Below are 24,788 nucleotides of genomic sequence, written 5' to 3'. Positions count from 1 at the left end.
GGCGGGGAGAGGCTTCCTCCCGCGGGCCGCAGAGGAGGGGAGGGCGGGGGGGGGGGCGAGCCGAGCACGCGGGCGGCGGCGGCGGAGGAGGAGGAGGCAGGGTCGGGGACGCGCTCCCCCTCCGCTCGCCTCGGGCGGGCGAGAGCGGGTGGGCGGGGCGGGCGCGCGCGCGCCGGGGGAGCGGCGGTTGCGCCCGACCCGAGAGCTGTGGGCACCAATCAACGGTTGCCATAGCAGCGTTTGACGTCATCGTGCGTGTGGTGCCCCTGCTGCCGGGGCTAGTGATTGGAGGAAACCCCGTGTCTGCGGAGCTGCTGTAGCCTGTGAGCAGCCAGATCAGGGACAGAGTCTCAGCCTCGCCGCCGCCACCGCCGCCGCCGCCGCCCAGGGACACTGCCGAGCCGGGTCCGTGTGCCGCCACCCACTCCGGACACAGGTGAGCTGGGCCCCCGCGCCCCTCCGCCGCCCGCCCGCCCGCCCGCCCGCCGCAGGGCCGGACACGGGCTCCTCAAGGCGGACCCGGGCGGCGCCTCGTCCCCGCCGAGCCCCGGGGCAAGCGCCCACTGCCGCCCCCGGCGCCGCTTGCTGCTGGCCTGCCGGGGTGCTCGTCGCCCCATCCGGCCGTGTCCTGCTCCCCGGGGATGAGGGTGGCGGAGGCGGCGCCCACGCGCGAGACCCTCCCGGGAGGTGGGGGGGAAGCTCCGGTTCCCGAGGGCGGGCGGGCGCCATCCTCCCCCGCCGGCGCCCCGCTTCCGCCCGCCACTGCGGCCGGGCCGGGCCGTGGCGCAGGTGAGGCCGCCCCCAGCCCGTGGCGCCCCCGCCGCCGCCCCTCCCCCGCCGCGCTGGGCAGCCAGGTAGCGCGCGAGGCTCCGGGGTGGGGCCGCCTCGCCCGCCCGCCCGCCCGCCCGCCGAGGACCCGGGGCTGGGCTTCCTGGGTTCCTCGCGGTGGCGGAAAGGACTCGGCGGGCGCGCGGTGGGTGGGTGGGTGGGTGGGGGAAGGGAGCGGCCGGAGCTAGGCATGGGCGCCCCGGAGCGCGGGGTCCCCAGCGTCCCCGGCCGGGTGGGAGGCGAGCATCCTTCGGGAGAGCCGCGGCGGGGGCTGCGCCGGCCTGGGTGGGGCCCGGCCCCTCCCCCTCCCGCAGCTGTCCGGGGGCTGGTGAGGCCGGCTCGGGGCGCCGGGGGCCCCGGGAGGGAGCGGGGTGTGTCCGGTGCGGGTCGGCCGCGGTCGGTTCCGCTCGTGCGGACGCCGCTGGCTGGCATCGGGGGCCCCCGGGGAGGGCGATCCGCTCGCCTCTCTCCCCCTCCCGCCCCACCCCACTCCACCCGACCGGGGCGGGTGCGCGGTCGCACCGCTCCTCCCTCTCTGCTCGGCTCTGCGCGGGTTGGGTTGGGTTGGGCTCCTTGACACAGTTCCGCCATGACAAAGAGAGAGAGAGAGAGTCGGGGACCGGCGGAGGCGCCAGCCTGGGCGGAGCCAAGGAGGGGAGGTGACTGCGGGTGGCGCGGATGCGAGCGAGGACTGGCGCTCGCTTTAAAGTCGCCGCGGTTTCGGCTCGCCCCCGCCCCGCCGGCTTCAGGCAGCCGAGGGTTAAGTGGGTGCGGCGAGGAGTCCCGCAGTGTAGACGCAAGGCCCCAGAGCGCTGGTTTTCCTGCGAGAGACCTAGCCCACTTCCCCTCGTCCCGCAGAGGTTGGCCTGGGGACTCGTGCTCCGCTCAGATCATTTCTTCGTGGAAACAGCATCAACCAGGGGCCATTTCTTGACGTGAGATTTCCGGACTCCCGGGGAAAGCGTGGGTCCGCAGACCGTAGTAGTTAAAGCGCACTGCAGGGACTGTCTGGAATTTAACTTAGCACAGTGCTTGTTTCAGTTGAGGATGCTTCTCATTGATTACAAAAATAAAGTGGTAATTTTTGGAAAGGTTAAAGGGTGTGGTGATGGCCATGGTGGGTGGCCGTGTCTCCTGCCGATCTCTGAATTTTAACAGTGCATTGGGTTGTGACTCTCATTAAAATTCATTTTGTGGGATCACTATGATTTAGAATCTTGCCCTTGACATCGTTCAAGAAAATAATGAGCAGAAATAAACTGGGATGTGGGGAACTTTAACTGAAAAGAAAATTGAGAAAATGTAAGGGCAGCTTAATAAATTGTGACTGCTAGAAATGATGCAGGGAGTTGTACATCAACTGCAATGGAGTCGGAAGGAAGCACTTGGGTCCTCCTCTTTCTTATAGTGTTCTTCGCTCGCTCCCAGTAGGAACTGAGTTGTGGGAGCTTGCTACATGTGTGCATAAAATTCCATATAGACAGATATATTTGGTCTTGGGGTTAGTGATCCCTAGTGGTTTTATATTCAAGTAGCAGTTAGTCCTTTTCACATAATATTCATTCTGTGATGAGCTGATAAATGTTGGAAGTGTAGTGGTTGGGGTAATCGTGAAGTAAAATGTAATCACTCCCGATAAGAGTAAACATAATAAAGGTTAGCTGGCCTGACTCACTGCTCTGACAGTGTGGTAGAAACTTGATAGACCTTACAGATCCTGATCTGGAGTGTTCTTACCCCCCCCCACACACACACACACACACACACACACACACACACGGCGCTAAAGTGAGTGAGTTAGTGTATTGGGATCAAGTTGAACTTAACCAAGGAAAATGGAGGTGAGCATTTTTTTCTGTTTAAGAAAATAAGTTTGAATATATGGCATGAACGGTGACGGTACTGTCACAGCTTGAAGGTGGTTTTTGAGTTTGTTCATCTGTCCATATATGCTTTGATGTTACCTGAAATTGGGAGTCTAATAAACAGATGGGGCACATGGGCAGTTTTGCTAAACCACTGTTGATATGCACAGTGTGTTCATTTTGTGGTTGATGGGAGGGGCCGTATTTTAACTCCTGGTGTGAATCTTTCGACATAGCTGGCTTTAAGGTACTAATGTTCCTGGTTACAGGTACAGCGAGCTTTTCAAATAGGAATTTTCTGAATATCCCCTTTCTTGCCTTTGCAGAGTACCCAGTTATGGATAAAAATGAGCTGGTGCAGAAGGCCAAACTGGCCGAGCAGGCTGAGCGGTACGATGACATGGCAGCCTGCATGAAGTCTGTAACCGAGCAGGGAGCCGAATTATCTAACGAGGAGAGGAATCTCCTCTCTGTTGCTTATAAAAATGTCGTAGGAGCCCGTCGGTCATCCTGGAGGGTTGTCTCAAGCATCGAGCAGAAGACGGAAGGTGCTGAGAAGAAGCAGCAGATGGCTCGGGAGTACAGAGAGAAAATTGAGGCTGAGTTAAGAGACATCTGCAATGATGTGCTGGTAAGAGTCGTTGGCTTTAGCTTTGTTGTAGTACTCGATTAAAAGATGCAGAACAGTTGTAGGTCATTTCTGTGAGGTAGATGCAATGATGTTTGTTTTGTCGAGCAGAAACCAAACAAACCATGCATTGATGGTTTGTGTTCCTGTGGTGCCAGAGCTGATAGTCATAATGAATGTATATGAAGAACACAGGAGTTTTACATCCTTGTTCTGAGTAAGAATGTGGTAGACTCTGTAGTAGATCTAGCTCCCTTCCTTGGCTTGGGCATCATGATAATAGTGAGCTTGCTGTGCAGAAAACTGGATTGCTATTGCTTGTTTGGATTTATGTGTTACAAGTCAACCTTGCACATTGACATATGAATAAACTCTAACTTGGTCTTAGGGTTCTAGGGATGTCTCAGTATTTGGCTCCTGCTGTTGAAATACTATGCTTTGAGCTAAGAGAAGTGAATGTAGATTTGTGTGAGTTTCCTATTTTCAAAATAATGTGGGTTTTTTTGTTATCTTTTAATTCAAAAAACTGAGATACGCTAATAGAAGACCAACCAATTAAAATTCGTAGGCAGGGCCATCTTAGAGCCCAGGCTATCCTTAAAACTCCTATTGGTCCTGTTGTCTCAATCTCCCAAATGCTCAAAATCTGGGGGTCACTACACCTGGATGGAAAATTAGAGTTCTATTAAGACTGTCTTTATTGATAGGAAAGTTTTGATTCCTAAATTGTCCCTTTTTTCATCCTTCAAATTTTTTTTTCAGGCTTTTAAAGATTGAACCCATTGTAAGATTTAAAAAGAAAAAAAAAACTAAAATCAAATGGTTTTTGCTTTGGGTGCATTTTTGTTTATGTAATAAAGTCTTTTATAAATGCTATTTTCCCAAGGTTGAAAAGTGCTAGGTTGAAGATCTAAAATCAGGTAATTAAGAACATTGAAGACTGGAAAAATGTCTATTTCATAATAAAAATGTGTTGGGTTTGTTTCTTTCTGCTTTCCTTGCTATTCACTGTGTTTTATTGAGCCCTAGTGGGCTTTGTGAATTTTTTTCTCTCCCAACTACTGGTTTTTATTTTGTTTTCAAAGGGTATACATTTAACAAAGGTAACATCTCTTAAGACCAAAACCTATTTTAGGGATAAAGGGGGACCTTCTGTGAGCTTGTTTACAACTCCAGGTAGGTGTTGGGATATTTCCCACAGGTAGGAAATAGAGAAGTTCTGGAATTCTTGAGGCGTTTCCTAAGGAGACTCATAGCTTCAGCTGTCTGCTCTTGGTTTCCTTATGAAGAATACTGAAGAGAAGATGCAGTTATCTGGAAATAGCCTCTTGAAGAGTATGAAGGGGCTCTGCTCACTGCCTACACGTGTGCCTCCTTTGGGATAGTGCCAGCTTTTCACAAGGCCTGGATGAAAATTTAATTTCTTTACCATGGAAATGACTTACAGAATTATAAACAAGCTTTTGCCTCTTGTTTTGGTTTATAGGTTATTAATGCTCGAATGTTGCTGAACAGTTTCTTGGGAAAGAGGATAGTAGAATTAAGCCATCAACACTGCTCCTATTCCAAGCCTATTTAGTGTTTAAACTTGAGAAGGCTCAGTAAATGACCTCTGTTTAAAGTGGACTTCTGTGAGGTTTTTCAGAGAGGTGATGCTGACTTAAAAATAATTTTGATATAATTCCTTCCTCCTTTTAGTAGAGTGAAGTATAGCTGAGACTTCTCTTGGAAACAAAAAGTACACCATTGTGCTTTACGGGTTATGGGTGTGGTTTCTTTCTCTGAGAAAAGTGAGCAGCTAATCTTTAGAATTCCTGTTATTGGCTGGTAGCATCGACTCTGAATACAACTTAATTGTTCTGTTAATCACCTATTAGCTGAGAAAAAGATATTCCTAGCTCAGCAACCCATTCTGGCTATGTGTGCTGCTGGGTATTTAGTACTTAGCACTTAAAAAGTAGACCAAGGTGGGGGGAGGGGTTACACATGGAATTGGTCATTAGTGTATTTGTCAAACATGGACTTTTCCTTACATAGGATGTATCCCAACCTTTCCTTTCTTGTGCTTTAATTGAAAACTGCATGTGGTATTGAATCTGATGTAGTCTTCCTTTCTTTCTAAATATTTAGATCAAACTCAGACCCCATTACTAGAGATACTTAGTTCTTCATACACCCAAAAGATAGAGCCCCAATTTAGGGTAGTTTATGTAAGTCATAATAAAATGAATTAGAATATACCAGGAAGCCTAATCCAAACTTTAAATGGAAAGGAGTTAAGTTTTTTTTTTTTTTTTTTAATTTAAAGTAGTTTTACAGTGTTGGGCTGTCAGTCCTAGGAAAATTGAGTTTAGTTCAGCAGGAATAACAGGTGTGCTAAGCATGGGGCTGTTGTGGAGGGGGAGCGAGGTACAGTTCCTTGACAGTTGCTGGGCAGATTTTTATCTCTGGTCCTCAGAATTAATGTTTATTAACTAGAGGAAGGACAAGATAAAATGAGGCAGCTTTTATTTTTCACTGTCAGTATGTATCTTGAACTTTAAAAATTGCTATGTAGTCTTTATTTTTAGCAGTAAACCAGTAGATGGCTGCCGTTGGAATAAGGACATGAGGATTTTGCAGTGGTTGAAAGCTGTCTTTACTACTTTTTAGGATAGGTATTTACTTGAACTTTGTGGCTTTCTTAATTTAACATTCAGCTAAGATGGTATAGTGCCTTCCAGGAAAGTGATGGGGGGTAAAGGAAGGAGGTAGGTACTTGTTTGAACAACCAGTGGCTTGACCAAGAGCAGCATGTTACTACTTAATCAGTGAGCAGGAAGATTAAATTCAGATGAGAAGTACCATGAGAAATATAATCCTAGAAGTCTTGACAGCCTGAGGAAGAAATGTTGACCTCTGAAACAGTGAACCAACCCTTAAACCTGTCCCGGAAAAGGTGTTTTCTTCCTCCCTTACACATTTGAGCCAAGGAGTGGAAGGCAAATGACATTAGTTGGTACTGCCTTACAGAGGCTTTTTTTCTTCAAGCATGGTTGGTTTGTCATTGTGTAGTATGTTGCGAGTTGGTACAGCACAACTTCCCAATTGGTTAACTGATAGTCCAAGTATACGATTATAGTTGGCTTTAAACACTTACTTTAAATTACCACAAATTTATGTTTCCAGTTGCCCGTTTTTCAAATGGGATCCAGATCTTTGCTTTCACTCTATATATAGATTAGTTCAGAAATACTTTTACATCTCCATTTTCATAAAAGTATATCTTCTATAAGATGGAGCTTAAAATGAGAACTTAAATGTTTGATAGGCCATCAGTTAGAATGCCATTTTTTTCTAATCTTTTGGTTGTTCGTGAACATCTTGTCATATTTGTATTTAACTTAATGTCTCAGTAGTCTTGGCCAGTATAATGACATGCCTGGCATAAATTTGGCAACAGGTACTGAGCTCTTGGTAAGCTTGTGATTGCTTTTAAAAACTGAGGGACATTGGAAAACCTAGCTCACCTCAGACACTAATCCAAGTTTTGGGCATTGATATTTGTGGTGAAATTAGTTTAAATGGTCTCAATTAAGTAATTTTGTTAATTTGACGAATTAAATGAAGGTCCTGTAAGAGCTGTTCTCATTGTTACACCATTAGAGCAGAGCACTTTTGTATGTTTTATAAAAACAAATCCCTTTTCAATAATTTCTCTAGGAGACAGGACTAGGACGAGAAATGGGCACTGGCAGGGTCTTGAAAGGCCCATTACAACGTTGTAATGGGATTAAGGATTTCAAAGGTTGTGGAAAACTAGTACAAAGAAAATGATGAAAACTGTCTGTGGGAAGTAGGTAAGAATGTGACAATAGTTGTCACATAAAGAACATTAGGATCTGGTGCAGTGGCTCACATCTTTAACCCAGCACTGGGGAGGCAGAGGCAGGCAAGGCAAGGCTGTATTTTCTCATTGCAGCTTTGGGAAGGAAGGGTGATGTGAGCTCACCATTAAGGTCATAGTCCATTATGGTGGCAATAGAACAAGGAAGCTGGTCCCTTTGTGTCTGTAGTGAGGTTTATTAGGATTACCCTGACTCGTGGGATGGGGAATGCTGTTCAAATTCAGGGCAGGTCTTCCGCTGGAGTTAAAACCTCTGAAAACAGTTGCACAGAAATGCCTAGAGCTGTGTCCTTGCTGTGGCTGTGATGAAATACCATGACCAAAGCACCTCACTGGAGGCAGGAGCTGACGAAGAGACCATAGACGGGTGTCGGTTACTGGCTTGCACAGCATGCATTCTCACAGAACAGTGGTTCTTAACCTTCCTAATGCTGCGACCCTTTAATTCAGTTTCATGTCATGACCCCCCCCAGCTGTAAAATTGATCACAGATAATTTTGCTGCCATTATGAACCATGTAAATGTCTGTTCTCCAGTGCTCTTGGACCCTTGCTGTGAAGGGGTCCTTTGCTCCAAGGGGTCTTGACCCCCACAGGTTGAAAACCATTGCTTATAGATCCTAGGACCACCAGCCCTGGGACAACAACACTCACAATGGGCTGGGCCCTCCCCTGACAATCACTAAGAAAAATGTACTACAGTGGCTTCTTAGGGAGGCATTCAGCTTGTGGCAAATTTACGTGAAACTAGCTGACACAATTGATTTCCTTGTCAGCTTGACAGTCATCACTGTTAAGCCATGGCTTTTCCTTTATGATCACATATGAATAGCAACATTCCATTATAAACATTTCAAATTTTTAAGTCCCACGGTCTTTAAAATTTTAGTCTCTTAAAATTGAAAGTCTTTGTAATTCTCAGACCCCTAAAAGGTAGTCTTTCAACTGTGGATTCCTGTAAAATCAAAAATAAGTTGAATACTTTCTTCAAAAAGGAGGGGCCAGGGCACAGTCACAAGCAAAATAAAACCAAACCCAAAGTATGAATAACTCAGTACCTAATATTTAGGACTCATGATCTTCTGGCTCCTCCAAGGGACTTGGGTCATCGCTCTAGCTGCGCCCTCTGCAGTGTTCTCGGCTTGTCTTCTGGGCTCAGGCTGACTCCATGCTGCTGCTACTGTCTTGGTAGTCTGCTCCTGCAGCCGGGCTGCCCTCGTACCCATAGCCTCTCCTGGGCTTTCTTCACAGAACTAAGCTTCAGCATATCTGCAGGACCCATTCAGTCCTGGGCCTTCAACTGCTCCTGAGGCTGCACCTTCACCAGTGGCCTCTGAGTGCCAGGCCTCAGCTGCTCTCCATTCTTCCTTCAAAAGCAGTGTGGCTCATAAAACCTTAGCTGCCTGTGGAACACAGTGTGACGATGGTCTCTTCTTAGTCACTGCTAGTTTCTCAGCCCAGCTGACCAGCATCAATCATCCCAGTAAAGCTAAGGTTTCACTTCCATGGTTCAGGTCTCTTCATCCCCAGCTGATCAGAACCACAGGTTCTTGATTCAGAACAGCAACATACAGTGCCCCCAGGAGTCTTAAAGGGACTCTCTTCAACTTGACACGCCAGGCCTCCAACATCTGCATTTCATTCACACTTTTTCAAACCTCCCATTTCATCAGGCTTTGAACTTTCAATGGCTTTTCTCTTACAAAGACTTCCCATAATCCTCCCCAAAACAACATGGTCAGGCCTGTCACAGAAATACCCCCCATAGTCCTGTCATCAATTTCTGTCCTAGATAAGGTTGCCATTGCTATGATGAAGCACCATGACCGGGACAACTTAGGAAGGAAAGGTGTTTGGGTTACACTCCCAGGGCAGGAACCTGGAGGCAGGAGCTGATACAGAAGCCATGGAGGGTGCTGCTTACTGCCTTGCTCCCTGTGGCTTGCTCAGCCTACTTATAGAGCCCAGAACCACCAGCCCAGGAATGGCTGGCACCACCCACAATGGGCTGGCTCCTCCCTGATCAGTCACTAATTAAAATGCCCTACAAGATTGCCTATAGCCCGATCTTACTGCTTATTAAAGACATTTTCTTAGTTGAGGTTCCCTCCTTTCAGATGACTAACTCATGTCACATTGACATAAAATTTTTGCTTTCTCCTTCAGCACTTTAATAATTGATATACTAATGTTAGTTTTGCTGAATTGGATTTGACTTCTGGAGCATCTTTAACCTTTGAAAGACCTGGGATTTTTTTTTTCCTCGTGAATACAATGCATACTTTAATCTTTTGAGTTATTAGCACATAAAAGACAGTGGATTCTAGAAAATAACTGCCTTTATATTCTTGACAGTACCAAATAATATACATTTTTTGGTTCTAAAAAAGATGATTTTTTTGGTGTATTTATGCTGAAGTGTGGAGTTTTGAGAGTCAAAATTAAGGGGGTTCTAATGCCAACTAAAGTCTAGTAAGCTTCTTAGTTTGTCTGGGATGCTTGGGATCGTACAGTGTCTTCGTCTTAGTTCTGTAGCCCTTCTGTACTCTGACAGTTCCAAATTAAGGATAAATAGAGCTCTGTGTTTACCGGGGTCTTAGGACACTGCCTACTCAAAGCCAGTCTTTCTTTCCTTGAAGTTGTTGCTCCTAATCCTCTGCAAACTAGAAGTGTCTGTGCTGTCTGCTTACTGTTACACATTTTGCCTCCATTCACACTGATTCCTACAGGATGTTCCCTTGGGTAAATACCTACTAGAACAGAGATGTTGCCAAGTGTAAATTCACTCTGAGTTGTCAAAATGTTACTGCATTTTGAAACTGTGTGTGTGTGTGTGCACATGTTATGGTAGCACTTGTGGGAGTCAGACAACTGGGATAGTTTGTTCTCTCCTTCTAAAGTCACATGGTCAAGCTTGGCCTCTATCCTTTACCACCTCCCCCCAACCCGAGCCACCTCACTGACCCTCATATCATAGATTGTTTTTGAGCCATGGTCTGGCTAGCCTCAGAATTTGCAGATACCTGCTGAAAGGCATGTGACAGTCCTGGTCTAATCTGTTTTTAGAGATTTTATTTGTATGGGTGTTTTGCCTGCCTGCCTATACCACATGTCTGCCCAAAGAGGCCAGAAGAGAGTGTTGGATCCCCTGGGACTGGAAGCCATGTCCCCTCTAAGAACATCCAGTGCTCTGAGTCACGAAAGGCTCTTTTACTGCTGTGGCTGGTCATTTCTTACAGTGATTTTATTAAACTTTTCATTCTGTACATTTGCTCATCTTAGTCAAACCTTGTAAAGCCTTTAGTGTCACTTGGTAATGTCCCTGATAAAAGCTTTTTCAGTTTTCATCTTTATGAGCCAAGGGCTTCTGATTCCTTACTCTCATGTTCCCTACTGCTAAGACCTACAAACACCCAAAGATAGACTTTGGGAAGATGGTCAGAAAATTGGGGGGTCAGGGAGGAACAGGTGTCCATTAACTCATAAGCCTGTTTTAGTAACAGTGCTTCTGAGAGAAATACCTTAAGCCGAGCGGTGGCTCAGTGGTAAGAACCACTGGCTGCTCTTCCAAAGGACCAGAGTTTGGAGCTCAGACAGCAGTCAATAATTGCTGCCCCAGGTGGATCTGAAGCCATTTCCTGACCTCTGGGCACCAAGCATATACATGGTACACAGACATATATGCAGGCAGAACATCTATGTACAAAATAAGTAAGTTAAAAAAAATATTTCTAAACATCAATGCTTAGTTTACAGTGACATACTTGAACCACATTTAGCCCAGAGGCTCTGCTAAAGGCCCTCTGGAATTGTTGTGTGACGGTAGAATTGACAGGCATTATTAGCGCTTTCAGATGCTTAGGTTTGATGTATTTACCAGAACAGTGCTCTTTTGAGTAACAATTTTTCCTTCAGTTGTCCTTCGTTCTCGTCTGAGGGGGCTATCTTCAGGCTGTCTCTTTTATCTATGCAGAGGGTAGTGGTCTACCCTGAAGAGGGGGGGCATTTCTGTGAGTCTATATAAAGTCCTATGGTAAGGAAGGACAAAATTGGGACCAGTTATGCATACTTAACTGCCTGTAGTTAATATTCATTGACCCATTGTTTTGTAAACCCCTTGTCATGGAAAAGTAAACATAAAAAGCTTCAGCTAGAGAAGGAAATGACTGGTACACAAAGTAGATGGAAGGCAGGAGAGACTGAGTCAACATTTTTTAAAGATCTAGTTTTTTAAAAGAGTGCTGATAGGCCGCTTACAGAATGTGTGGTGTGCAGGTTAGAGCACTGTTAGTGTTGGCAGGGTGTGGCTCATTGAGGGGAGGAGAGCGGGCCTGCTTAGTAAGCCTGAAGTCCTCACAGCTTAAAGGACATGGTGGATATTAGTACTCTGGGGAAATGTATTGCTGTGATTAGTGTAATAAAGAGCTGGATGGCCAATAGTTAGACAGGTGTAGGTATCAAAGAGTTCTGGGAAGAACGCACAGTTGCCAGTGGCAGTACACAGCATGTACAGTGGGGGGTTGGGGATGATAATAGGTAATGAGCCACCCGACAATGTAGAAATGGGTTTATTTAAGTTGTAAGAGCTTGTTAATAAGAAGCCTGAGCAATAGGCCAAACAGTTTATAATTAATACAGTCCTTTGTGTTTATTTGGGACTAAACAGCTTTGGAACCAGGTGGGACAGAAACTTCCATCTACAAATGATAAAATCTTGACTTTGAAAATTAAACTGTAAAAAGAAACCATTTGAGACAGACACTTGTAAAAAAAAAAAAAAATGTGACTGTGCTAGAAAGATGTCTCAGTTGGTTGGATGCTGTGTAAGCATGAAGATCCAAATTCAGATCATCGGCTCCTGCATAAAAGGTTGGACAGATCACCGTGGCACATGCCTACAGTCCTCCCTCTAGGGAGGCAGAGACTGGCAGATCCTTAAAGCTGAACTGGGGTCCAGGTCCGTGGACAGACTCAGTGTTAAAGGAGGGGAGGGCATCTGTGGACCTACAGGTGGACCTGTGGCCTGTCTGTTCACAGCTTCATTATAGAATCATGTGGTAACGGGGCCCAAGGTTGATTCCACTTTGGAAAAGGACTGGGGAAGGAGGGGGAGGAAACACGATCAAGAGTTTCAGAATAACTTTAGTAAGTCCTGCTTGGTGAGTTGGTCAAGTGTCTGGTTATCTATATTGATTAGCAGTTATGTGTGAGTGGAGCTTGGTTTGGTTGGTTGTTATTAAGTATAAAGCTATCACAGGGTTGTTAAAACGGTGGTTCCTGAACCTGATTTAAAATGCCCCTTCACTCATTCCCCCCCCCCATTAAAACTGTATCTGTCATAAAATTGTATGGATATCTTGCTTATTAAATTTTTGACAAATAATTTTTATGGTGTTTTAGGGTGACTTTAAAAACATTTCTCAACTCGAAGTGTTATTTTATCAGATCTCTTTTTGGCTTACATAAAGGTTTGCTGTGTGTTGTTGGAAAATGCATTGGAGTTAGTGATCAGGAACTTAATCTTTTTATTACTCTTCATTCCTTCATATCAGGCTTTTATAAAGGTAGGCAACTGCTTTTGAAATCACTGTCATACAACACTTGGAGTTTTACTCTAGGAAGCCAAACACCATAGGTGGGGAATCATGTCATTAGAATGGCTTTAATTTCCCATGAAAATAAGCTTTAGGCACCAACCATGCCATTAACATTTTTGTGAACACTTTGCTAAATTGGTTAGTTTGTAGTTACTGCCCTTATATTTCAGAAGGGAATTGAAGTCAGTTAGGCCACAAGGGGGAGTAAGAGACCAATTCACAATGAATTCATGACTTAGCTTTTTATTTCAAATTTTAGGAGAACTAGAAATACTGGGAAGTTTTGTAGATCTAGAGAATAAAGTAAAAGTGCTGGGGAACTTACGGGAAAGAATTGCAAAGACCAGAAGTATGAATTGCATTATGCTTGGAAATTAGATTCCTGTTTGGAGGACATTGTAGTTTTTACATGACATGGCACAATCTAAAATAGAGGAATGGGTTTTGTATGCCTTCTCTTTCACTCAGTTTTGAGGCCACATTAAAGTTAACATTTTCGAGTTTTATTCTGTTAGCTTTTGGAGAGAGAGAGAGAGAGAGAGAGAGAGAGTGTGTGTGTGTGTGTGTGTGTGTGTGTGTGTGTGTGTGTGTTTGGTTCTTATATATAAGACTAAAACCTTGTGTAGCCCATACTGGCCTTGAAATCCTGGTTCTCCTGCCTCTACCTCTCAGGTGTTGGTACTTCCAATCCAGCTTTATGTTTTTGAAATAGGGTGTAATTCATAACAAAATTCAGGCTGGCCTCGAACTTGGAGAGCAATCTTCCTCCCAAGTTCTAGATTACAGGAACACCAACCCTGGCTTAGGGCTGCTTGTTGCTAACACCATTTTATGTGCAGTTACTGTCCTGGTAATTAAACTTTGCATGACCAGTTGTTGAAATACTCTCGGGAAAGAGTGAGACCTTTCTTCCAAATCTCATGTTTACAAACCCACCATCACTATTTCTGTGCCGCTTTTGTTAGTATAGAGATAGCCAGCTCAGTAAGGAAACTGAAAACAAAGTATAAAGCAAATTGGGAAGAAAGCAAAGCACACTGTTAAACCCATCTTCTAGAAGGTCTCACTACTTGAAAGGGTTTCTCTTTTTAAAAAAAAAAGGGTAAAATGTTTTTGACAAGCATGTATAAGCACTCGCTCAGGGCCACTTTGCAGCCAGGGCCACTTTGCAGGAGTCCGTTTTCCTTATTGGAATCATCACCAGCCTTGACACAAGGCCTCCAGCCACGGGGACATCTGACTTCTCTTTATTTTTACTTTAGTATGAGTGTTTTGCTCAGTTGTATGTCTGTGCACCATGTGCTTGCCTGACCTCCCTGGAGGCCAGAAGGCTGCATTAAATCCAAATAACGATTTTTAACTAGGAGTCTAATGAAGATGTTCACAAACTATTTGAGTAATCTATCAATCAATTTAACAAATTGAACCATCCGTATTTGATATATCTCACTTAAAATTGGTCCAACTTCACAATCTGCTTTTCATGGCTTGGCACTTTTCCCATTTGCTTTGCATTTGCGGTTGTTTGCAGTCAGGCTGTGTTTGGACAGGAGTTCAGTGAGTGAGTCACACTTGGAAAGCATGTGCTGAGGCCCTGTTCCTTCACTAATGCTTCACTATGTTTTTAAGTTTAAAAAGTATCAGATGGTGTTGGCTTTTAAGGTAAACTGTTTGATTATTTGTTAAAGGTTGTGTGCTCTTGAATTTCAGGGGAATCGGAGGGTCAGTGTTGGATTGGGAAGCAGTATATTAAAGACATGTTTCTGGGATAAAATGGAGAAGACTTGAAATTAACATAGTGAAAGGAGACTGGGGTACAGGCTTGTGTGTCTTTGTGATGGTTAAAGCCAAACCTGATTCACCAACCTTCACGCCAGTGTTGTGCCTCACACTGCCCACCTCTGGCCTTCGCTGCTGCTCTTGTCCTAGCTCCATGCCAGTGGTCAGAAATGCCTGGCCTGCTACATTGCTGCTCCCTGTGAATATTGTGCTTGTCCTGGTACCAACCTCTGTCATCCTAAGTGAGCATGTAGTTTTCAGAGACATGGGATTTCCTTTCTCTTAGGAAAACATTATCTGACAGTACCAACCTTGGTTTCTATTGTTTAAAAGTTAAGTGACAAGCTTAGTTTATTTATTTTTTATATTTGCTTACTGGGGAAATAAGTTTTTAAGATGCCAAGGTAGTAAAAATTGTTCCACTCAAGGTTGTCCTAAAATTCTCATTGAAATTAAACTGTTGAAATTAGGCTTTTAATTTAGTTCAGTCAGAACTTAATATTTCAGTGCCTTAGATACAGGAGCATGGTAGATTTTTATTTGTTGTAACTACTGGAGAGGAGGCAGGGTCTCTAGAGTCTATTGAGTTCTAGTTCAAATATGGACAGCATCAAACTTTGAGAAGCAAAGTCGGTATGTGGAAAGTTAAAAAGGTATAAAAATTATGCTTTACTAATTGCACCTGCTCTGAGATAAACTGACTAACTCAGACTGCCGTATTCTATTATCTCTGGCTTATTATCTCTGGCTTATTTTCTGCCAGTCTTCTTGGTATATATGTACTATTCTACAGTAAAGCATTGTCCAGTCCCTGGCTGCCAAAGAAAGGATACTTCCTTGTTCTCCTTAAGCCAGCACCTCTAGAAGTAGACACAATGTAGGTAAAATTTGAACACTTACAAAAATTAGCTTTAGGAGGGATGTAGTGTTGGAGTATTTTTAGCACAAATTTCCTGTTGTTTTGAGGTAGGGTAGACAGAAAGGAGCAGTTGCTGGTTTTTACAATGGACAGTGTAAGGTATGATACTTAAAAGAAACCGTTCTTAGGAGATGCATATGCAGGCATTTGTTAGTCATTTCTGCAGTGTAGTCTGGTGCTGTCGTGACTGTTGCCCTCCCCTGCTTTTCTTATTTTATGTGTGTGGGTGTTTTGTCTGAGGGCAGACAAGTGTGCCAAATCCCTTACAAATGATTAAGGAGCTATCATGTGGGTGCTGGGAATTGAACCTGGGTCCTTTGGAAGTAGCCTGTGATTGTCACTGCGGAACCCAGCTATCTCCAGCCTCACTGCTATTTTGACATTAGCATTTATTGTCTAAAATAATAGCTAAGCTCCCTTATTTAGCAGGAGGCAAGGAAGGATTCTGTACGTGGCCAGGATCGTTGTGTCCTTTACTGTTCTGCACTCACAGGTCTAATAATAAAAAGAATTGTATGGTCCCTGGAACTAGAACAGTGAGAAATGCAGCTGTGTGTGTCTGTCCAGGCAGGCTCCAATACATGCTGGTGCCTTTTGCAGATTGTGTGGCTTTTTCAAATGTTTTTTGGCTATTGCTGGCTTGATTGAAAAGCCTATAGTTACGTCCAGAAAAGGTAGGTGTGTGTGGCTTTTGTGGACCAAAGTAGTTGCTTTTGTTCATGGGCTCCTCCTTTTATTTCAGAGAACTTTAGACAGACAAGCTGTGGTTATTCAAATGGGTGTTTGGTAGACACTGGAAAGTAATGAAGTGATTCAGTTATTACAAGGAAGACAGTACTTGTTATAGTGATAAGTGAGAACTCTGGAAAACTATTACTCAGTACTGTGATTGCATTCCAACAATTCTTTAATGAGTACAAAGGGGTGTTAAAGCTTGAACACATAAACAGAATTGCAGATGTTAGTCTTCATTGTGCTATACTTCCCTTATACCTTACCCATGACAACATCCTCCTTTTAAACTAGGTTCTCATCACTTTCCATTGTACACTGTAAGTGAACAAAGCTGAGGAGATTGCATTGTGTGTTTCCCAGAATTTCCTCAGTGTGCACATGTGCACATTCACAAACAACCCTGGCTCTTAAACACCTTTGCCCTTGGTTCTTAACTGTCTGCCTACAGTGGAGTCTACTATGGCTTCCTTGAGTAGGTTTCATTGGTTTTGGTCAGTTTGGTAGTTGCTTGCTTCTTGTGTTAACCTCATGTAGTACAGAGTTGAGATTTGAAAAAGACTATATGCAGGTTTTTAATCTCCTTCAAAAACCCGTTACCTTTTGAATCGTAGAGGAGGAAGACTTCTTCACTCAGCGCCTGTCCACTAGTCTGTGTATGTGTGGAATTTTTCCTCAGAGGAATTTAACTGTTTTGGGGTGTGATGGGAGGGAGGGTTTATCATGTAGCACAGGCTATCTGCATCAGGCTGTGATTACAGGCTTGCACCTCCAGGTCATGTTTACTTTCAGCTTGTCTTCCTGTTGTAGATGTTGGTAACCCTTCCCTTTGATGGCACTTAGTTTCTCCTGATGTCTCCAGTTCCTCAGTGCCCATCTTGATGGCATGGCTGCAGGCCTGAGTTGGTCTCGCCAATTACAGTGTAGTACCTAACTTTGGCTCCTGGTTTGTGTTGGTGTATCTTGGCGTTGATTATCCTTTTTAGTAGACATATCACACTGTGCCATGTTTGTACTCAAGTTTCTGAGAATAGTTGTGTGGACCTTACAGATATGGAAAAAAGCATCAAATAATCTGTAGGAAACTTGTACCAAAGATGGGTTGCAGTGTACTGTTGAAATATGAAATGTGATAGACTTAACATTGGAGGAGCTGGCTTTTTCTTCCTTATGACTCTGTGGCTTGGCTGGACAGTTCTTCACATGACATTGATTCATTTGATTCAGCTAAGGGTGTTGGCTATGGTGGAAAAATAGCTTGTAGCACCAAAAGCTTGTGTGTGTCCAGGTAGCTGAGAGTAGCTGGCCTGTGTTCAATAGGACAGCTCTGCTTTGGAGGCCTTCAAGGTTACCCGAGACCAGGACCAGCAGTCACTTGTGTTGACCCCTACTGCTTCAGAGCCAGGTAACACATCTAGCCTGCACTTGAGGAACAAGGAGGTACCTTGTTACCTCACTTAGGAACGACCGGGAAGTGGACAGGTCAGCTTTGAAAAAAGTCTGCCACAATAATTTGCAACATTATGAGCCAGAGCTCTTGTAAATTTAACTTTATACCATTATACTATTGGAAGGTTTAAATAGAAGTGTATACTGTTTATACTTACGCAATATGTTAGTGTTGACATTTTGTTATTTGCTAATGTTCAAGTCATACTTGGTCCTCCTTAAGCCTTGCTATTCTGGTTCTGGTTAATATTTGTTTGATGCCTCCCCCAGTGTTTAGATAGGGGCAGTGGTGCTTATCTGTTACTGCAGTTCCCGAGAAGTTGATAGGGATATAATTACTATGAAAAGTAGGCTGCTAATGACCATTAACATTTATCAATACTTTTAAGTTTTTATATCTCACCCTCCACCCCCTGGGGATAGATTCCATGGCTGTGCAAGGCCACTGAGATCTATTTCCAACCCTTTGGGTGGTTTGTTTTTATTTGAGTTTTTTTTTTAGGCAGGATCTACATGTGTGTAATCCAGGCTCTGCTTGAACTCAGAATTCTTCCATGTTGCCTTTAAAGTGTTGGGATTATCGGGTACCCATGCTGGCTGCCAAACTTATATCATGAAGAATGGTTGCTCCTAAGTTATTGTATCTTTTTGTTTTAGTTAGTTGGTTTTTGGAGACAGGGTTTCTCTGTGTAACAGCTAAAACTTGCTGGCCTCGAACTTACAGAGATTGGCCTACCTCTGCCTCCTAAATGCTGGGTTTGAAGGTGTGTGCCACTGCCACCCAGCTAAGTTACTATATCTTTATGACCGCTATTTCTACACACATAGAAAGAGCTACAAGATTGTTCACTCACTCACACACACACACACACACACACACACACACACACACACACACACACACCCATCACTGGAGCATGGGTGTTCAAATATTCAAGTATTCTCAGAATAAAAACCAGAATTTAGGTACCATGTCCCCCTGTAAGAATTGGCTTAGCTGGGGTTCAGCCCAGTTGAAAATGGACTTCATTTTGATTTTCAAAGTAATTCATTCAGGTCTACTTTTCTCCCTCCCTCCGGTGCAATTATATTATGCACTTTAAATCAGCTATATAGGGTTGGTTTTATTTGGCACATGACGATCCCAGTAAGTTTTAAGTTGTTAATGGTTTTAAAGCAAAACTACAGAATGAAATTTTATTATTTGTAATGATCTGTAGATATAAAAATGCTGTGATGGAATTAAAGATCTTCTAACATCTGTACCCTTTTCGTTGCCTTGATTTAACTCAGTGATATTTTTGAGGGACTCTCAAGTTTAGTCCAGGCTGGTCTCAAATTCATAGCAGCCCAGAGCAGCTAGGGTTATTAGAAAAATGATTTTGTTTTGAAATACTTTACAATTTAGTCTATAGTGTTTGCTTAAGAAATATTCTTGACTTTGTTTTTGTTAAATTTTTCTTTTTTCTTTTTTTCTTCCTGAAGTCTCTTTTGGAAAAGTTCTTGATCCCCAATGCTTCACAAGCAGAAAGCAAAGTCTTCTACTTGAAGATGAAGGGCGACTACTACCGTTACCTGGCTGAGGTTGCCGCTGGTGATGACAAGAAAGGTAAGCTGGTTTTTCCTAATTGGGTGAGCTGTGTAAAGTGTTCACTTGTGGAAGTCCATACCCTTTACTTGTACTGAGATGGGGTATGCAGAGCTCGTTTCTTCTGTCTGTGGCATCTGTCTCAGGAAACCATTGGCAGTATTTCTGTGTGTGCTGATGATTGCTTGCATGGGTATCCAGTGATCCTGGAACTGGAGTCAGAGTCTTGTGAACCGTCCTTAGGGTGTTGGGAACTGGACCCAGGTCTACTGGAAGAGCAGTTAGTGCTCTTAATCTTGTGAGTCGTCCTTCCACCTCCACCCCAGTAGCACCCCAGTAGCAAGTGGGCCAGTGTGATCCAGGACACCATTTTGTTTGTTTTAAGCCTAATAATTTGCTTAAGTTTGTTAGATTTCAAATGAAAGGTTTGGCTGCAGTGAAGCTGGAGCACAGACTTTGAAAGTGCATTTTACTGTGTTTTCTTACCCAGGAATTGTGGACCAGTCACAGCAAGCATACCAAGAAGCGTTTGAAATCAGCAAAAAGGAAATGCAACCAACACATCCTATCAGACTGGGTCTGGCCCTTAACTTCTCTGTCTTCTATTATGAGATTCTGAATTCCCCAGAGAAAGCCTGCTCTCTTGCAAAAACAGTACGTATTTCTCATGTTGCATAGGAGGAAATTTAGCAGTCTTCAAGACTTGGTACTGAAATGTACTTTGCTTTTGTGATTGCAGGCTTTTGATGAAGCCATTGCTGAACTTGATACATTAAGTGAAGAGTCCTACAAAGACAGCACGCTAATAATGCAGTTACTGAGAGACAACTTGACAGTAAGTACCCACAGCCCTGTTGGTGCTGGGTGTGGTCAGAGTCTGTACTTTAGGAATATTTACCATCTCTAAAATTACTAAATACAGTGTCCTGTCCACTGGTACAACTGCAAGAAGAAAACTACCTTACTGAAAACACATTGCTAGTAGTTGATACATCATTTGGACTTGTATTTTCATGAGTCAGGTGGTTCCGTTTCAGGTCTTCATCCCAGAGTTTGTTGTATACTTCATCAGCATAAGTAAAACTGGATCTGGGTTTCCTGGGGTAGAGAAAGGAGGCTCATGAGTTAGAAGCTAGCCTGAACTGTAATGACAGCCCACCTGGACTACATAGCAAGATTGAAAAGTAAATGCAGGACTGTTTGTATTTGAAGTTGGTTTTCTTGTCCTTCAGTTTATATGGCTGTGACAGGTTTACACAGCAGGAATGCAGACACTTAGGTACTGTGTGTGGCCATTGCCTGCCTGGTCTCTGCCCCCAGGAAGGTTGAGTTAACTGCATTCTATGCTAAAGATCTAAAGATGAATTATTAAAGTGAGAGTTCATGTCAGTGGTTTTATTTACTATTTAAATTGGGGTCCAAATAAAGCCCATGCCTTGCAGTTGGCTTCTTGGGTTTTCCCCTCAGGTAAGTATTAAATTGGAAGCTTTGAGGCTGAGCTGAAAAAGATACTGACATGTGCTGTGTCAGGGAAGAGGTAGGAATGGTGGTATGGTCCAGTGTTTCCGGTTTTTGTCCTACATACTTACAGCAGCCTTCTACATGTTTTACTTCCAACACTAGTCTACTACCAAACAAAAATTATTTTAGTAAATGCAGCTGAGGTTGTCCATACAATTAAGATTTAAATGAAAGAAATTAGGGCTGTAGAATTGAAGACTTGGTATGTGTGGGTGTCTCATACATACTAGGAAAGTGCTTTACCACAGAACTGTATCCCAAATGGAAAAATATGTAAAATAATGGATCATTTGATTCATTAATTTTTAGTAGTAAAAGTATTTGAGGGATGGAGATTTGGCTCAATGGAAGAGTGCTTACCCACATACATACATACATACACACACACACACACACACACACACACACACACACACTCCTTCCTAACTTCAGTGGAAGGCTGAGACAGAAGGAACACAAAGTCTTGGCCAGCCTGGACAATATGTAAGACTTAGTGTCGTTTCCTTTTTTCCTATGAAATGAGGTTATGGTTAGAGTAGACCTTAGGTCTGGTTATGTGGAAGACGTCCTGACTGATGTTCTCATCCTTGGAGTTGTGGGTGAGAAAGGAGGTGGCTCTGCTCTGAGCTGGCCTTGAGCAGCAGGCCCTGGTGCTATCTGCCCTGAGCCTTGTTGACTGGCTGCTGTTCTGCTGTTAACAGTTGCTTGACTCCAAATCTGGCCAGTGCTGCTGCATGTATCACACCTTCTAGTTTGTGATGCTCTTGCACAGAATTATAGGTTAGGATGAGGAAGACAGAGAGAGGCTACACCATTTGGCTGGCTTTAGATGACCTTCAAACTCTGCCTTCTAGATCACACATTAGGTTGATTTGGGAGAATCAATACTGTTAGGTTGGGCTTCTTTTCCCTCATTCTTCAGTTTATAATTTATTAGAAGTTTCAGATGTACTTACACAGTTAGCTCAGTTGATTGGTCTGCTGCTGAATAGAAGTGTGTCTTCATCATGAGTCATCTGTCCCTCTCCATGATCACAGCCTTCCTGGAAAACATTGGTGTTAGAATATGTAGAACAGGTGCTATGTGTTCCCTGGGGATAAGAGGACAACTTGCAGGAGTGGGTACTCCACTGTGAGGGTTGGGCTTGGCGAGCACTGGCATAGGGACTAAGGACTGGGGTTTCCACTTCCTCCTAGTGACTGTTTAAAGACAGGTATGCTGTCAGTCTGCTGTGCCTAAGGTCAGGCTGGTTTTGGGGACCCTTTTTAAGCTAAGTATAGTGCACAAACACATGTCAGGACCTTGACATATGTGCAAGAAAGGGTTTCTTATTTTGTTTGTTTCAATCGGAAGCATGCTGTAAATAAAAATGTTTCCCTCTCTTATAGTTGTGGACATCGGATACCCAAGGAGACGAAGCAGAAGCAGGAGAAGGAGGGGAAAATTAACCGGCCTTCCAACCTTTGTCTGCCTCATTCTAAAATTTACACAGTAGACCATTTGTCATCCATGCTGTCCCACAAATAGTTTTTTTGTTTACGATTTATGACAGGTTTATGTTACTTCTATTTTGAATTTCTATATTTCCCATGTGGTTTTTATGTTTTAATATTAGGGGAGTAGAGCCAGTTAACTTAGGGAGTTAATTGTTTTCATCTTGAGGTGGCCAATATGGGGAAGTGGAATTTTTACACGAGTTATACATGTTTGGCATAGTACTCTTGGTACATTGTGGCTTCAGAAGGGCCAGTGTTAACACTGCTTCCGTGTCTAAGCAAAGAAAACTGCCTACATACTGGTTTGTGCTGGTGGGGAATAAAAGGGATAATCAGTTCAGTCAAGAGTGTAGTTATTGTGGGTACTTTAAGGTTTGGAGCACTTGTGACGCTGTGGTACAAACAGATGTGTCCCTTGGATACACTTCGGGATCGTGTGTCTCTGCATGCACTCTGACCACAGCTCTGGAAGTGGTCCTTAGACAAAGTTGTGACCCAATTTACTCTGATAAGGGCAGAAACGGTTCACATTCCATTATTTGTAAAGTTACCTGCTGTTTGCTTTCATTATTTTTGCTACACATTTTATTTGTATTTAAATGTTTTAGGCAATCTAAGAACAAATGTAAAAGTTAAAGATGCAGTAAAAAGGAATTGCTTGGTGTTCACTGCTCCATGTGTATCAAGCACAGCAGTAAACAAAACCCCATGTATTTAACTTTTTTTTTGTTTGTTTTTTGCTTTTGTGATTTTTTTTTTTTTTTTTCCTTTTTGATACTTGCCTAACATGCATGTGCTGTAAAAATAGTTAACAGGGAAATGACTTGAGATGACGGCTAGCTTTGTTTTAATGTCTTATGAAATTTTCATGAACAATCCAAGCATAATTGTTAAGAACACATGTATTAAAGTTCATGTAAGTGGAATAAAAGTTTTATGAATGGATTTTTCAACTACTTTTCTCTACAGCTTTTCATGTAAATTAGTCTTGGTTTTGAGACTTCTCTAAAGGAAATTGTGTCCTTCCCTCTTGGCAGCTAATGGGCTTTTACCAATTTTGAAGGCAAAGTTTTTCAACAACAAAAACGCTAATGTAACTACCATTTTCAACCGTGTCCTATACCTTCTCCTTACTCAGCTCACTCCAAACTTGATGTGGACCTTTCATTTTTTTGGGGGGGTGTGGGGGAGATTGTTTGGCAATAGGTAATGTGTTCCCTTTAAAATTTTGATCTATGGCGTTTTCTAACTTAGGAAGCCACAATGTTCTTGGCCCATTGTGACACTGGGCAACATTAACTGTTAAGTTTTGTGCTTCCAAATCGCTGTTGGTTTTCAAGAATTTGATGCTCTTCCGGCCTGCCTTTGATTTCCAGCCCTTTATTTCTACTTGTCAGGTGCACAGGACCACTCCCCTTTTACTGTCTTGTCACCAGCCATTCCGGTGTTGGCCATGTATCTGGGAAAAGGCCGCATGACCTTTCTGGCTCCACTCAGTGTCTGCGATACCCGCTTCCTCTGCTTGCATCCCCCAGCCTCCCCTCATCCTCTTTCCTACAGCCCAGCTCTCCTTGGTTGAGCCTGTGTTTATCTCCCTGGAAATCCTGCCCCAAATGATCTGTCACCGTCTCCCTTTAAAATCCTTCCTCCTCCTCTCAAGTAAAGATGGGGCTCAGTCATACCCAAAGCTCACACCCTACCAAGTATTTCCTCAGTACCTTACAGAAAACACCAAACAAAAATGCCATTTTAAAAGAGGTGTATTTTTTTTTTCTTTAGAATGTAAGCTCCTCAAGAGCAGGGACAATGTTTTCTGTATGTTCTATTGTGCCTAGTACACTGTAAATGCTCAATAAATATTGATGATGGGAGGCAGTGAGTCTCAGTGATGAGGACGAGAAAAAACCCCAAGCATTTTTCTATGGCTTATTTCATTATGATCTGGTTACATTTGGAAATACCAGCCCTTTTGGACAAATCATCCCAAATACTGCACTCAGAAGTGCAGTGGGGGGGGGGGGGGATACTTTCAAGAGAAATAAAAACACATGCATCTGTGGTTCCTCGATGCATCTTCATTCACAACCCATTCGAATACCTTGATTTTGCCTCAGCTCCCAGACCAAGGAGACTTAAGCTATGGACAGCAGGATGTCATCTCATTCAAGTAAACTACAAATGATACCTGAAACCTGTCACGTTTGCCTGATTGGCTATTCATATGCATTAGACATTGCTAAACTAGTTTGATTCTGCAATTGTGATTACCTACCTGCTACTAGTTATTGGTGTTTTTTATGACTAGTGCCCAATAGATGAAGAAAGATTTGCAACCTCAAATTTTCCACCCCTTGGAATTTGAATAATAAATTTGTTTTTAACTTATTTCCCTAATTGTCCCAAATCAAGGCTCCATGGTCTGTTTTGTTAATGTAACATAAAACCAGGAAATTATTGTATACAGCAGTGTTCTGTGTGTGTGTGCGTGATTAACTGAAAT

At 43.5% G+C, this 24,788-nt stretch overlaps 1 protein-coding gene across 1 annotated transcript; it reads left to right on the top strand.

Moving 5' to 3' along the window:
- Positions 1-257: 257 nt before the first annotated feature.
- Positions 258-23,233, top strand: Ywhaz (tyrosine 3-monooxygenase/tryptophan 5-monooxygenase activation protein zeta). The gene is made up of 6 exons (XM_051202753.1): positions 258-436; positions 3,020-3,324; positions 19,168-19,291; positions 19,761-19,924; positions 20,010-20,105; positions 22,181-23,233. The coding sequence occupies exons 2-6, from the start codon at positions 3,031-3,033 to the stop codon at positions 22,238-22,240; spliced, it is 738 nt and encodes a 245-aa protein (XP_051058710.1). The 5' UTR covers positions 258-436; positions 3,020-3,030; the 3' UTR covers positions 22,241-23,233.
- The last annotated feature ends 1,555 nt before the right edge of the window (positions 23,234-24,788 follow it).

The sequence above is a fragment of the Phodopus roborovskii genome, unplaced genomic scaffold (assembly GCF_943737965.1).
Source record: "Phodopus roborovskii unplaced genomic scaffold, PHOROB, whole genome shotgun sequence".
NCBI classification, from domain to species: Eukaryota; Metazoa; Chordata; class Mammalia; order Rodentia; family Cricetidae; genus Phodopus; species Phodopus roborovskii.
Note: the sequence above shows the minus strand (reverse complement) of the source record. Positions and strands in the feature narration are given on the sequence as shown.

Coding starts and splice junctions, on each gene's coding strand:
- Ywhaz (XM_051202753.1), top strand. CDS start 3,031: ATGGATAAAAATGAGCTGGTGCAGAAGGCCAAACTGGCCGAGCAGGCT. Junction 19,925..20,009: donor CCTGCTCTCTTGCAAAAACA/GTACGTATTTCT, acceptor TTGTGATTGCAG/GCTTTTGATGAAGCCATTGC. Junction 20,106..22,180: donor TACTGAGAGACAACTTGACA/GTAAGTACCCAC, acceptor CCTCTCTTATAG/TTGTGGACATCGGATACCCA.